Source organism: Onychomys torridus, chromosome 3 (genome assembly GCF_903995425.1).
Source record: "Onychomys torridus chromosome 3, mOncTor1.1, whole genome shotgun sequence".
Taxonomy (NCBI): Eukaryota; Metazoa; Chordata; class Mammalia; order Rodentia; family Cricetidae; genus Onychomys; species Onychomys torridus.
This window is the reverse complement of record NC_050445.1, coordinates 69462833-69477033: the sequence shown is the minus strand read 5'-3', so window position 1 is coordinate 69477033 and position 14201 is coordinate 69462833. Positions and strand designations below refer to the sequence as shown.

The following is a 14201-nucleotide window of genomic DNA, read 5'->3' as shown; positions in this document are numbered from 1 at the left end:
GTCCAAGATGAGGATTGGCCCTGGAGGACAGGTAGAGAGAGCGTGAGAGCTTTGAAGGTGTGTCACGTGCAGCAGATGGAGTGGGCCCTGTGGTGTGCTTTGAGAGATTCTTCCAGTGGATCTTAGATCTTAAATCTACAGTGGCAATAAAATGAGAAAGGCTGCAGAGTCTGGCTAGTGGCCCAGGTGACAGCTCTGGCCAAGCTCTGGGAAGAGGTATGTTAGAGAGAAACTGCCAGGATAAGTGAATGACCAGAGTAGCGAGGCTGTGTGCCTGCTTAATGCAAAGCTTCGATTTGCTGCTTATGATAAATAAATGCATATTTATTTTGATATATTCCTTGAGTAAAGACAGATTATTAAAGACATGGCATCTTTGTTTGTTATCCAAACCTTAATTTTCTTACCAGATGAAAGAAATGTTGAAATCATTTTCATTATAAAAGCAGTATACCTAATCTCAACACAGGTCGGCTGTAGGCTAGGGATATAATGTTTGACCTTGCTAACATTTATAACAGCAAATGTGTGTTGAAAGGAAGAGTGATAAAATATAAGAAACCCTTTCCCTTCTCTCACTTACTCTTAGAAGCTCAGCCCAAGTCACAATGTGAGCATTATGCTCACTGCTTTTTAGTTTGCTTCCCAGTTTCCCAAATGGACAATGCTATGAGTCCCAGGAGGAAGCTATGAGCCCCTTTTGTGGGCTCTACTAGGCATGAAAATCTAAGAACAATAGCTGGGTTCTACCCTCCCACAGTACTTTAAGGAAGGTGGGAACAATACCTTTCAAGATCATGCCTCAGTTGCTTTAAGTTAGTATATTTTATATCTACCTTTAAAAACTCTTTCACTTAAAACTAAGCAAAGTGAAATTAATAGAAAATCCATGATTTGTCTACAAGTACTGACAGGATTGTGTGCACCTGTGTTTGGGCTTTCTTCGAGGGTAGAAGCATGTTTTGTACTTTTGTTATTGGTAACTATATTGTCATCATAATTTTACTTCTGAACACAAATGCTCCCAGCAATATTTTGGAGGAATTAAAGGAGCTAGGCTATCTCAGTTATAATGGTTTAGGTATAAGCTATATTACTTCATGCCTGATTCATCTATTATGAATGACCAAGTACATACTGAGGTTTATTCATGTTTCTGATTCACTGCATTTAGTTTGAAGAACATAAAATGGGAAAGATCATATTAATAAGCTTTTCCCATAGAGTCTATGAGAGTACACTTATACAAATTCAAAGGATTAATCAGCAGTATTTTAATCCATGTATGCTTGATGTTATCACAGAATCTTGTAACTATGGGAACCTAAAAAGATGAAATCAAATATAAGTTTATTGCCCTCTAGTGGAACTTTGTAAGAATGGCTGCTGTTTTCTTTCAAAGTCTTACTTTAATTCACTTTTATAACTGTTCCATAATGACTTGGTTCTTTCTATAGGGTTTAATTGTGACAGGCTTAACTTATGCAAAATTTATGTTAGACTGTAAAGCTGTCAATTCTCAAAGCAAATGAAACAGCTGTATTATTATTATTATTATTATTATTATTATTATTATTAGGCTATTAGTAAAAGCATGTTGTTATGAGGAATCAGAATTTTCTTTTTTATCTTTTCTTTTTTTTTTATTATTTTCTTACCCATTACATCCTGATCACCATTTCCTCTCCTCCTCTCCTCTTAGTCCTGCCCCCAACCTCCCCTCTCCCCTAGATCAATTCCTCCTCCATGTCCTTAAAAAAAAAAAAAGAGCACACTGAGGTGGTAGTGGTATATACCTTTAACTCCAGCACTTAAGAGGCAGAAGCAGGCAGATCTTTGTGAGTTTGAGGCCAGCCTGGTGTACAAATCGAGTTCTAGGACAGCCAGGTCTACACAGGAAAAAAAAAAAAGCAGGCCTCCCAGGGATATCAACTGAACGCGGTATAACGAAGTACAATAAGACTAGGCACTTCACTAACAACATCTACCAGCCCTGATAGAATTTTTGAAGTTGCTTATGTATACTTGCTGCAGGCCACAAAAATATGTGAAGTAGGAATTTGGCTGATTATGACAACCTGGAAGAGTTAAGGACTCTTCCAGAGGATGAGGCCAAGGCTCAAGGAGTCTTCGTGATACTGGCTTTTGATTATTAGCTGTCTCCTGCTATGAATTTCTTGTGTGCTTTTGTAGCTTTTCCATCATTCATTGGACACAGTTTCCCTGTACAATTAAAGTATTTGTATAACTTTCTCCAACTGTGCTAACAACCAACTCAGTCAAAATGCCCAATTTGAGGACTTTCTGTAATTATCGTCATTAGCAGCATCCGGCCAGGACCATCCCTGGGTGGAGGAAAGTATCTTCTCTGAGATACCTCCCAGACTCTCTGGGAACAGGCTTGAGCATCCAGAGTATCTGCCTGAGAAGGCCTGGCGGATGTGCTAATTAAGCTTAACTTTCCCCCTTTCCAAACCTTATCTCTAGCTTTAGATCTCCTTTTAACAATGACCAGGTGCATCTACTGTGATGGAAGTTTTCTAGCCAAGATGCCTAGCCACCAAGTGCTCTCCCACACCCTGCCAGAAAAGGGCAGGAGCCGAGATAGCTTGGATAGATAAGGGGACCAAAGGAAAAAAGAAGGCAGTTTTATTTTCACCCATGACCTAGTGGCTTATAGGTTCTGTAGGTTTTTAACATTTCAGCTAACCACTTCTAAGAATATAGTTTGAGCACACAAATGCCCTTTGCTCAGATATTAACCAAATGTAGCCCTTAGTTGATTCATTTCCCCATTAGTCACTTCCCTTTTGCGTTGCAGATGATGGCTGACAATTACTGCTGTTTTGTGTGGATCTGATTGCCCCTTCTTTTGACCCTGAGGGAATCCAAGCCTGGTGACCTTGCCTTAGCCAGGGCATTGCTGTTGCAGGGGTATATTTTATATATAACTGTAAACCTCCGAGACTCGGGAGTACTAGATTGGAGGACTAGAAGAGAGAACTAGAAGGATGAGATGGAAGAAGAGGAAGAGCCAGATGGGGAAGAACTAAAATGAAGGAATTAAAATAGCACTTAGAGGGAAGAGTAGAAAGAGGTAGAGAGTACTAGGCAAGAAAGGAGCAATTTATGAGAGCAGAAAAGAAGCTGTGTAGAGAGAAAACTGACTCAGAAGAAGAAAGTGTATGGACTAAAGAGTTTTGAGTACATAGATTCATTTCATATCATCTAAGATTAGATTATCAGCTGGCTGTAGATTCTTCCATGGACCCTGGGAAAGGGCTATCAAGGAGCTGGATTCCAATAGTCCTCATCATATACTGTCATATCATCTGCAAGTAACAATGCTTTCAGCTATTCCTTTCCAGTTTGTATCCCCTTGATCTCCTTCCGTTGTCTTATTGCTCCAGCTAGAACTTAAATTACTATATTGAATGGATATGCAGAGAGTGGACAGCCTTGTCTTTTTCGTGGAATTGCTTTGAGTTTCTATCCATTTAATTTGATGTTGGCAATCAGTTTACTGTAAATTGCCCCCCCCCCTTTTTAAAAATGTTTAGGTATGTCCCTTTTATCCCTGGTCTCTCTAAGACTTTTATCCTGAAGGGCTGTTGGGTTTTGTCAATTTTTTTTTCTGCATCTAATGGGACTATCATGTGGTATTTTTTTCTTTCAGTTTGTGTATATGGTGGATTATATTGACTGATTTTCATATGTGAACTATCCCTGCATCTCTGGGATGAAGCTTACTCTATCATGGTAGATGATCTTTTTGATGTTGTTCTTGGATTTGGTTTGCAAGTACTTTGGCATCTATGTTCATGAAGGAAATTGGTCTGTGACTCTTTCTTTGTTGAATCTTTGTGTCGTTTGGATATCAGGGTGATTGTGGCCTCATAAAGTGGATTTGGCAACATTACTTCTGTTTCCATTTCCTACCACTGAGCTAAATCCCCAACCCTGGCTGAGAGACTTTTAATGACTGCTTCTAAAGGGTTATAGGTCTATTTAAATTATTTATCTGATCTTGATTTAACTTTAGTGGGTGGTATCTCTCAAGAAAATTATCTGCTTCTTTTAGATTTTCCAATTTGGTGGAGTATAGGTTTTTAAAATATGACCTAATGATACTTTGGATTTCCTGGGTGTTTGTTGTTATGTCCCCCTTTTCATTTCTGATTTTATTAATTTGGATATTCTCTGTGTGTCTTTTAGTTAGTTTGGATAAGGGTTTGTCTATCTCTTGTTGATTTTTCTCAAAGAACTAACTCTTTATGCCTTAGTTAGGGTTTTGATTGTACCAACAAAACATCATGACCAAAAAGCACGTTGAAGAGGAAAGGGTTTATTTGGCTTACATTTCAGCATTGCTGTTCATCACTGAAGGAAATTAGGACAGGAACTCAAACAGGGCAGGATCCTGGAGGCAGGAGATGATGCAGAGGCAATGTAGGGGAGCTGCTTACTGGCTTGTTTCCCATGGCTTGCTCAGCCTGCTTTCTTACAGAATCCAGGTCCAGCAGTCCAGGGATGGCACCACTCACTATGAGCTGGGTCTCCCCCACTGAACACTAAATGAGAAAATGCCTTACAACTGGATCTCATGGAAGCATTTCCTTAACTGAGGCTCCTTCCTCTCTGATGACTCTAGCTTGTGTCAAGTTGACACACAAAACCAGCCAATACATGTTGTTTTGTTGATTCTTTGTGTTGATCTCTTTGTTTCTAAGTTATTTGATTGTTCCTACCATCTACCCTTCGTGGGTGTGCTTGCTTCTTCTTGTTCTAGAGCTTTCAGATGTGCTGTTAAGTTGCTAGTGTGAGATCTCTCTAATTTCTTTATGAAGGCACTTAGTGCTATAAACTTTCCTCTTAGCACTGTTCTTATTGTGCCTCACAAATTTGGGTATGTTGTACATTTATTTTCATTGAATTCTAGGAAGTCTTTAATTTCTTTCTTTATTTCATCCTTGACCCAGTGGTAATTGAGTAGAGAGTTGTTCAGTTTCCATGAGTTTCTAGGCTTTCTGTTGTTTCTATTGTTAAAATCCAGCTTTAATCTGTGGTGGTCTAATACAATCCAGGGAGTTATTTCAGTTTTCTTGTATCTGTTGCTTTGTTACTGAGTATGTGGTCAATCTTGAAAAATGCTCCATTAGGTACTGAAAACAAGGTGTATTCTTTTGTGTTTGGATGAAATGTTCTGTAGAAATCTGTTAGGTACATTTGGTTTATAATGTCTATCAGCGCCAGTATTTCTCTGTTCAACTTACTTGTCCATTGGTGAGAGTTGGGCATTGAATTCTCCCACTATCAATGTGTAAGAGTTGGTGTGTGATTTAAGCTTTAGTGTTTCCTTTACAAGCATGGCTACTCTTGTGTTTGGAGCATAGAGGTTAAGAACTGAAAAATTATCTTGGTAGATTTTTCCTTTGATGAGTGTGAAGTGTCCTTCCTGTCTCTTTTAATCAATTTTGAAGTCCATTTTGTTAGATATTAGATTGGCTATACTAGCTTGTTTCTTAGGTCCATTTGCTTGGAAAGCCTTTTTCCAATCCTTTGTTCTGAGGTAATGTCTATCTTTGATGTTGAGGTGTGTTTCTTGTATGCAGCAGAAGAATAGATTCTATTTTTCATCCATTCTGTTAGTCTTTATCTTTTGATTCAGGAATTGAGTCCATTCATATTGGGAGATATCCATGACCAATGATGGTTAATTCCTGTTATTATAATGTTTGTGGTGGTGGTGGTAATGTGTGTCTGTGTGTGTTTCCCTTTTGGTTTTGTTGGCGTGAAGTTATTTATTTACTGTGTTTTCATGTGTGTAGTTAATTTCCTTGGGTTGGAATTTTCCTTCTAGTACCTTCTGCTATAGGGCTGGATTTGTGGATAGCCTAGGTAGTGTCTAAATTTGACTTTATCATGGAATATCTTGTTTTCTCCATCTATGGTTGTTGTTTGAATCTTAGATTGTCTTTTAATAAAAAACCCATTGCCAGATGAAGATCAGAGAAGCAGAACAGGCCACAGCCACCACCTATTACCTAACCAACTCCATGAATCCTCTGACTGAAATCCTCTGAGTACTCACCTGAAAGGGTCTCAGCTGAACTGCCTTAGTTCCTGTTTCCTCACGCCTTATATACCTTTCTCTGCCCTGCCATCACTCCCTGGGATTAAAGGCGTGTGTGTGTGCTTCCCAGTACTGGGATTAAGGGTGTGTGCCACCACTGTCTGGTGTCTATGTCTAATCTAGTGGCTAGCTCTGTTCTCTGATCCTCAGGCAAGCTTTATTAGGGTACACGATATATCACTACATATGGTGATTAAAAGTTTTGCTGGATATAGTAGTCTGGGCTGGCATCTATGATCTCTTAGAGTCTTTCCAAGCACTTCTGGCTTTTAGGGGCTCCATTGAGAAGTCTGGTATAATTCTAATAGGTCTGACTTTATATGTCACTTGGTCTTTTTCCCTTGAAGCTTTTAATATTCTTTGTTCTGCATGTTTAGTGTTTTGGTGATTATGTGGCAAGGGAACTTTCTTTACTTGTACAATCTATTTGATGTTCTGTAAGCTTCTTGTACTTTTATAGACATGTCCTTCTTTAGGTTAGGAAAATTTTCTTCTATGATTTTGTTAAAAATATTTTCTGGGCCTTTGAGCTGGGATTCTTCTCCTTATTCTATTCCTGTTATCTTAGGGTTGGTCTTTTCATAATGTCCCAGATTTCCTGGATGTGTTCTCATACTGGTGTCTAGGTATACTGTTTGGGGTGGTTATAGTTCTAGATGCCCATTTCTGAGTTTGTCTTTGTTGTTTGGGTGTTTTGTTCCTTGGTTTCTGTTTCCTCTCTGGTCTTCTGGCTGGAATGGCCTGTGGTTGAGTAGAGTTGGAGGGCTGAGATGGCCTCTTTTTGAGCAGGGGTTCCTCTGTAGGAGTTGGAAGCTGAGATGTTGTGATGGGAAGGGTGAAGCAATTGGGGTTAGGCTGTGTGGGCACTGAGTAGGATAGTGCTCAGGAAGGCAGACTACCTTTGGTTTTGGTGTGGCCTCTGGTCAAGCAGGAGGCCTGTGCTGGAGCTGGGGGATGGGATACCATGACAAGGAGGGGAAGGTTTAGGATATGGTGGACAGGAACTGAGAGAGTGGGCATGGTTCAGTTGAGCAGGAGGGAATCAGATCTTCTAAGTGCAAATAACTTCAGATTTTTTCTTTCTACTTAATGATGCTTTCTTACACAACATGCATTGAAACCCAATGAAAAAGAAAAAAAAAAAAACACCCTTATTTTCCCATTGGACATTATTCTAGTTTGCTTCTTATTGCTGTGAAGAAGCACTGACCAAAAGCAACTTGGGGAGGAAAGGGCTTATTTCAGCTTAAACACTGTAGTCCATCTTCAGGGGAAGTCAGGGCAGGAACTCAAGGCAGGGCAGGAACTGATGAAGAACTGTGGAGGGATGCTATTTACTGGCTTTCTCTCCCTGGCTTGCTCAGCTTGCTTTCTTATAGAACCCAGACCCATCTGCTCAGGGGTGGCACTGCCTACAGTAGGCTGGGCCCTCCCATGTCAGTTATCACTCAAGAAGATGCCCTGTAGGCTTGTCTGCAGGCCCATCTAAGGAAGGTAGTTCAATGGGAATCGCCTCTTCCCAAGTAGGTCTTGGTTTGTGCCACATTCACAAAAACTATGAAAGGTAGTAACACTGTATTTAAACAAAATAATCTGCTTGTCATGTGAATGTTGGCAAAGGTTAATGGTTCTATAGTATTCTGGGTAGATCTGGCCACTTATTAGCAGTGATAAAAAAATGTCTGTCATAGTTTATCTGTTTTGAAGAGGACTCAAAACACACACACACACACATACACACACACACACACATATGTATATATATATATATATATATATATATATATCACTAATAGTATATTGTTAATACTACATCTATTTATCTTTTTTTCCCAAGACAGGGTTTCTCTGTGTAGCTTTGGCATCTTTCCTGGAACTCACTCTTGTAGCCCAGGCTGGCCTTGAACTCAGAGATTGCCTGCCTCTGCCTCCCAAGTACTGGGATTAAAGGCATGTACCACCTCCACCTGGCTCGTCTGTTTATCTTCAAATTCCAAATTTAGTGTCATCAATATTCAGAAAGTATATTTACATTGAAAACTGCAGAACTGAGAATGGCTATTCTGTGGGTATATGAGAATTTCAGACATGTGGAAGATGGTCCAGCAGGAATGAAAGAATTTAGACAGAGGCGAACCTGGAAACCATTGTAATTACAGCTCAGAAAAACCAGTAGATTCCATAATATTATCAATGATAGACAAATAATATTCTGTGTCTAACAGCTTGGCTGTCATGTGAGCATTTAAACCCTAAACTGAAAAGTTAATGTAGAGGATGATAGCCTGGTCCCCTTAGGTGCCTGAACAGAGATGAGTATGAGTAGCACCATGAGGCACCTGATCTCAAGAGAAACACTGTGTTCCTCTAACCAGAAGGGTGTCAGGAGTTCTCTAAGCAGGAGATGAAGCCTTATGTACTTCAAACCCCGCTGTGGTGGTTGTTAGGATACTGGCCCCATAGGCTCATATCTAGTTGGTGAACTGTTTAGAAGGGATTAGGAGGTATGTCCTTGTTGGAAGAGGTGTGTCACTTGGGGTGAGCTTTGAGGTTTCAAGTCCGAGTCTCTCTTCTCTTTCTGCCTCCTGCCTGAGGATCGGGATGTAGCTCTCAGCTACTTCTCCAGCACACGCCTGCCTGTTGCCATGCTTCCCACCATGATGATCAAGGACTGTAAGCAAGCTCCCAATTAAATGCTTTTTTGTACACGTTGCCTTGGTCATGGTGTCTCTTCACAACAAAACAGTAACTAAGGCACCCCCTTTATATGATTTCTAAATAGCAGATAGTCATCTCCAGCATAAGAGGTCCCAAGCCACTCTTGATTTGTGCCCTCCTTCCTGTCTTCTGCCTGCTGGGGCTGTGCACTGTGTTCTTTCTACATCTGTTATTTTGTTTAATGTCAATGTTGGCTTTACACTGCTCAGGTCAAACCTTGGAGTCTTTGTTGATTTTTTTTTTTTTTTTCTGGCAAAGTCCACATCAAACTTTTCAACAAATGTTTTTGTTTCTCCTTTCAAAATATGTTAGGCTGGGCATGTGGCTCAGTGATATAACATGTGCTTAGGCCTGTGAGGCCCTGAGTTCAATCCTCAACAGCAAAAAGAAACACATATGTGCAAATGCATGTGCATATGCACACCCACAGACACAGACAGATAGATAGACACACAGAGACAGACAGACAGACAGACACACACACACACACACACACTCCCTCCAGAATTTGGCCAGTTCTCACCACTTCTGTTATTACCATTATCTTCTTCATTATCTTCTTTCTCTTGCGTTATTATAGTGATCCTATTCTACTAATCCCTGCTCTTAGTCTTGCTATTCTGTAGAGTATTATAACACTGTAGCAGTGATACTTTAAGAGAAGAGAACCAAGGGAAAAATGAAGCATAATGGCTCATGCCTGCAATTTTAGCTCTTGGGAGGCAGAGGCAGAAAGATTGCTGTTAATTCAGAGGCAACCTCAGGTTGATTGACACTGTCTCAATGAACAAACAATAAAACAAAACAGAGAGAAGGCATTTCTTCTCTTTAGAAGTCTGTGTGACAATCTTCTCATTAGAGTAACAGCCAGGGCCCTCAGACAAGACTACCTATTATGTCCCCAGTAGGCCTCAGGAGAGACTACCTACTGTGTCCCCAGTAGGCCTCAGGAGAGACTACCTACTATGTTCCCAGTAGGCCTCAGGAGAGACTACCTACTGTGTCTCCAGTAGACCTCAGGAGAGACTACCTACTGTGTCCCCAGTAGGCCTCAGGAGAGACTACCTACTATGTTCCCAGTAGGCCTCAGGAGAGACTACCTACTGTGTCTCCAGTAGACCTCAGGAGAGACTACCTACTGTGTCCCCAGTAGGCCTCAGGAGAGAATACCTACTGTGTCCCCAGTAGGCCTCAGGAGAGACAGCCTGCTATGTCCCCAGTAGGCCTCTGACTGTGTGTTTCTGTTACTGTCCCCTGCCAATTCCACTGTCACCGTGTCCTCTCACTGCTCCTGGATCATGTCCTGAGAGTGTCTGAAATGCCCCTTGGACAGTGCAGGCGGGCCATCTTCTTTGTGAAGCCCTGAACTCCTAGGAGAATCCTCTTCATGCTCAGCTCTCCCACACCTGGTCTTCTTGTGCTAATTATTAACTTGAACCTGCTTGACTCCCACCCTAAAATCTATGTCCACCTAGCTTACATTGCCTTCCTTATTATGTGTTTATGTTTTCATGCTCCCTGAAATGTAATTCGACACCACAAGGGCAGAAAACCGGTTTGTTTTCCTTACAACCCAGCCTCCTGCAGCTATGCATTATTGGTACTCTGTCATTTCCTGCTGAATGGGTGAACGGAGGTGGCCTCAGATTGCAGATGGTCAGCTCATGTACCCAGAATGCATAGCTTCTTGTCTTCCTTCCATGGGATGTGGAATTAAGGAAGGTCACTTCAGTGTCCCTCCTGTACAGTGGACATGGTCACGGCTTCTCCCTCATCTGGTTGTGGAAAGATTTAGTTCAGGGCAGGTTGTTCAAATGTGTTTATCTTATTACCAAAGCACTTTCCAGTGTGTGGTTGGAGGCCGTTCTCAGGGTGATCTTGGGCAGTCTGTGTCATCAGCATCACCGAAGTGTTCTGTTATTGTAGGCAGTGTTGTTTTTCCTAGTTCTGGACAGCTGTGTATGTTAGGCAAGCGTTCAACCACCAAGCTGTACCCTTACCTTATGTTCTTTTTAACATTTGATGTTTGGACAGACACTCATGAAATTTCCCAGGTCAGCCTTGAGTGTGTCTTCTTCTTGCTGCCACCTACAAGTACTTGGGATTGCAATCTTATCTCACCACTTCCAGCCTCCGAGACTTGTTTTAATTTTGAGGCAGAACTAACAGAGCACCCTAGGATTAAAGGAATATACAGCTACTCTGGCTAGGACTTGTTTCAAATATGGCCTCCAGAGTCCCGGTCTAGAAATCTGAGGAGGGTTCTTCGAGGTTTATACTTTCACAGATATTCTAGGGTTGCCTTTATATTGTAAGTCTCAGAATTCCATGTTAGAAGAATAATGGAAAACAGAAAATTCAGTCTTGAGCTTGGAGTTCAAGATAGGAGGATCTGCCTTTAGTGAGTTCAGGGAAAGGGCACTTTGCCTCATAGAAGTGTGTGTGTGTGTGTGTGCGTGCGCGCGCGCGCACACACACACACACACACACACACACACACACACACACACACGTGCACTCTGCCTGTGTGATGTGCCATGTATCTGTTGAGGATGGGTAGGTCTGGGAAATAGACAGTGAAAGTAGCCAGTCCTGTGCTGCCTACCCTAAGATGATCTTGCTCAGGATGAGACTTGATAGCTATGTCTAATTCTTTTTTTGTACTTGGCAGTGGGATGTTCTATGATGGGAACCACACATATCTCATTGAGCCAGAAGAAAATGAGACCTCCCAAGTAAGTGCTCTGCTTCCTGTGCTAATATCAGCATTGGTGCTGAGACTTTTGTTCTTCTTTCCTGCCCTTCCCACCCTTTGTGTGTTTTTATATTGTCAGGGCCAGGACTACACACACACACACACACACACACACACACACACACACACGATATTGAGTAAATCAAGCACATAGTTTTTAGTTTTTAATTTTCCTTGTCTTTCCTCTCTTATGTTGGGACTACTTTCCCTGAAGTGTGTTCTGAAACCACCACTTCTGTCTGTTACATGAAGTTCCTTAGTTTAGACAACCACACCAAATATCATGACTTTGTGGCTTATACAACAAAGTGTTTTCTCACAGTTTAATATCACATGCTGTGACATTAAAAATTGAGGTGGCGGTAGGGCCTGTGTCCTGTGAAGGCTCTTACCCTGGGTGGCTGGTGGTTGCCTTCCTGCTGCATTTTTTACTTGGCAGAGAGATATTTCTGATCATCTCTTCCTCTCCATATGAGGACATCATCCATGCTGGATCAGAGTGTCATCCTTTCAGCCTTGTTTAACCTTTGTTATTTCCTCATAGGCCTTCTCCCTGTGACCTAACAGCCACCATCATCAACATATTGCTATGGATCTGAGATGTGATACAGTCAATCCCTAGCAAATAAAATCCACCGACATGTGATGTTCACCTCTTTCTTTATGATTCCACACTTTTCTACTCTGCATGTTATTTTCAAGGCTCTCTCTAGAGAAGTTTACAGAAACTTAAGACTCCTTAATTGTCTCCTCAGTGGTGTTGGAACATTAATTAATGTTGGAACAAATTAGGAAATGATTGGGTTAACATTATAGACTACAGTGTCTTTGTTGCTCCTTAGCTAAGACCAAATCTATGATAGACTACAGGGAAACAATATGGTTTTCAATCCTTCCTTTACATATACAGATGAACATCCTTGTTTCATTCAGTGTTGGCCAAACATTTACAGAAGAGGTGATTTCCGGGAATGCACATTGTTTCTCACCTGTTAAACCATCTGCCTGTGTGCCTGAGTACCAAGGCTGCTTTTATCACTTTTCAGGAAACTGACTTTTTAGAGGTTGTATTTAACTTACACACTATGACATACTAGTTCTGTGCACCTGGATGAAGCCAGTTGAAATCATTTGAATGTTTAATAATTTGCTTAGAAGAAAAAGTGTTGTGTTATTTCTTGCTTTCTAGAACTCTTCATGTCAGGATTCTGGGTGTCCCTTGTACCTGTCACCTTGCTTGCAGTCACCAGGAAAATTGGTAGCTTCAGTCACTGCCTACCTAAGCTATCTGGCTGTTAGAGAAGGGGCGGGATCTGTGAAGGAGCAGTCACTAACCCATTTTCCACAATGTCTTGCACTCCCTTGGGGAAATAGGTCCATTTGTTTATTTCCATTGCTGTAGCTTTGGCTTCTGGGCCTGCGAGGCTTTTTCGTTGCAGTGGGTGACTAGTGCTGGGAGAACGCCGCAGTGGAGAGTGGGCTGTGCAGTAGCTCGTGGGCCCTTAGCCTGGAGAACTTGTAGTCCAGCTGCAGCTCCCTTAGGGCCCTAGCTTCTCCAGCTCTGACTGCCTGCAGCCTTTAAAGACCCTGCTTTACTGTGCTTAATCTCCGCCCTTTGTGTTGTTGCTCCTAGGAGGAGTCTCATTTTCACTCGGTTTACAAATCCAGACTGTTTGAATTCCCCTGGGACGACCTTCCAGCTGGTATGATATTTGTGTTGGGAATTTCTTTTAAATGACAACCCAGTAATTTGGTTCCTACTTTAGAACCAATATATTAAAAAATGTTAAATAATAATTGACAGTTGCTTGTGACATTTTAGAGAGACTGTCAAGTTACACCAAAAGAAATAATGAAATGCAAACTGACTTCTTGTTTACAGTTGAGGAATTCAGAAAATATGGCTTCAGCACATAGAAGGAACACTTGAGAAATTAAGACTCAATGTTAGGGATGAGAATAATTTTAGAGTAAAATGGTAAGCGATGTGAAATCCATCCCTGTGAAATGATGGTTTGTGAACACAGGCATGAATCATCTCCCCATGTGTTCTTTCCTTCACCTTTTTTTTTTCTCTAGCATTTTAAGCAAAAGCTGTAATTTAACCTTTTATATAATTGTTTGCTACTTGTGAAATTGGCACATATTTTCCTCTCATTGATGTTCATAGCTTAATTGCTATAAATGTTGATTGGAGAGGTACATCCACATGTCAGTGACAAGCTGGGCTGACCTCAGTGCTAGGACCCCATGTGTGTGGAACACTGATTATGCAGTGGACATTTGTCTTTAGCAGCTTGTAGTTAACTTCACTTTTCCAGTAGCTTTTTCCCCCCGATTCAGGGTTTCTTTGCGCCTTTCCTGGAACTTACTTTGTAGACCAGGCTGGCCTCCAACTCACAGAGATCCTCCTGGCTCTGCCTCCCCAGTGCTGGGATTAAAGGCATGCGCCACCACTGCCCAGCATTTCAGTAGATTTGTATGTAATAAAACTTCTTTATTTTGAAGATGAGGAAGCAGAGGTTCAGCTAGGTTGTCTTTTCCAGGGTTCCACAGCTACTAAGGGACAAGAATCATGATACTTTGAGAAACTGG

The 14201-nt window shown here is 41.3% G+C and overlaps 1 protein-coding gene across 1 annotated transcript in view; it reads left to right on the top strand.

The window, feature by feature from the left end:
- The window catches only part of Adam22 (ADAM metallopeptidase domain 22), a 119240-nt gene that overhangs the window by 33999 nt on the left and 71040 nt on the right, over nt 1-14201 (top strand). The window contains exons 4-5 of the mRNA XM_036181869.1: nt 11523-11586; nt 13240-13309. Coding sequence (XP_036037762.1) covers nt 11523-11586; nt 13240-13309 — 134 coding nt within the window. The remainder of the gene's footprint in view (nt 1-11522; nt 11587-13239; nt 13310-14201) is intronic.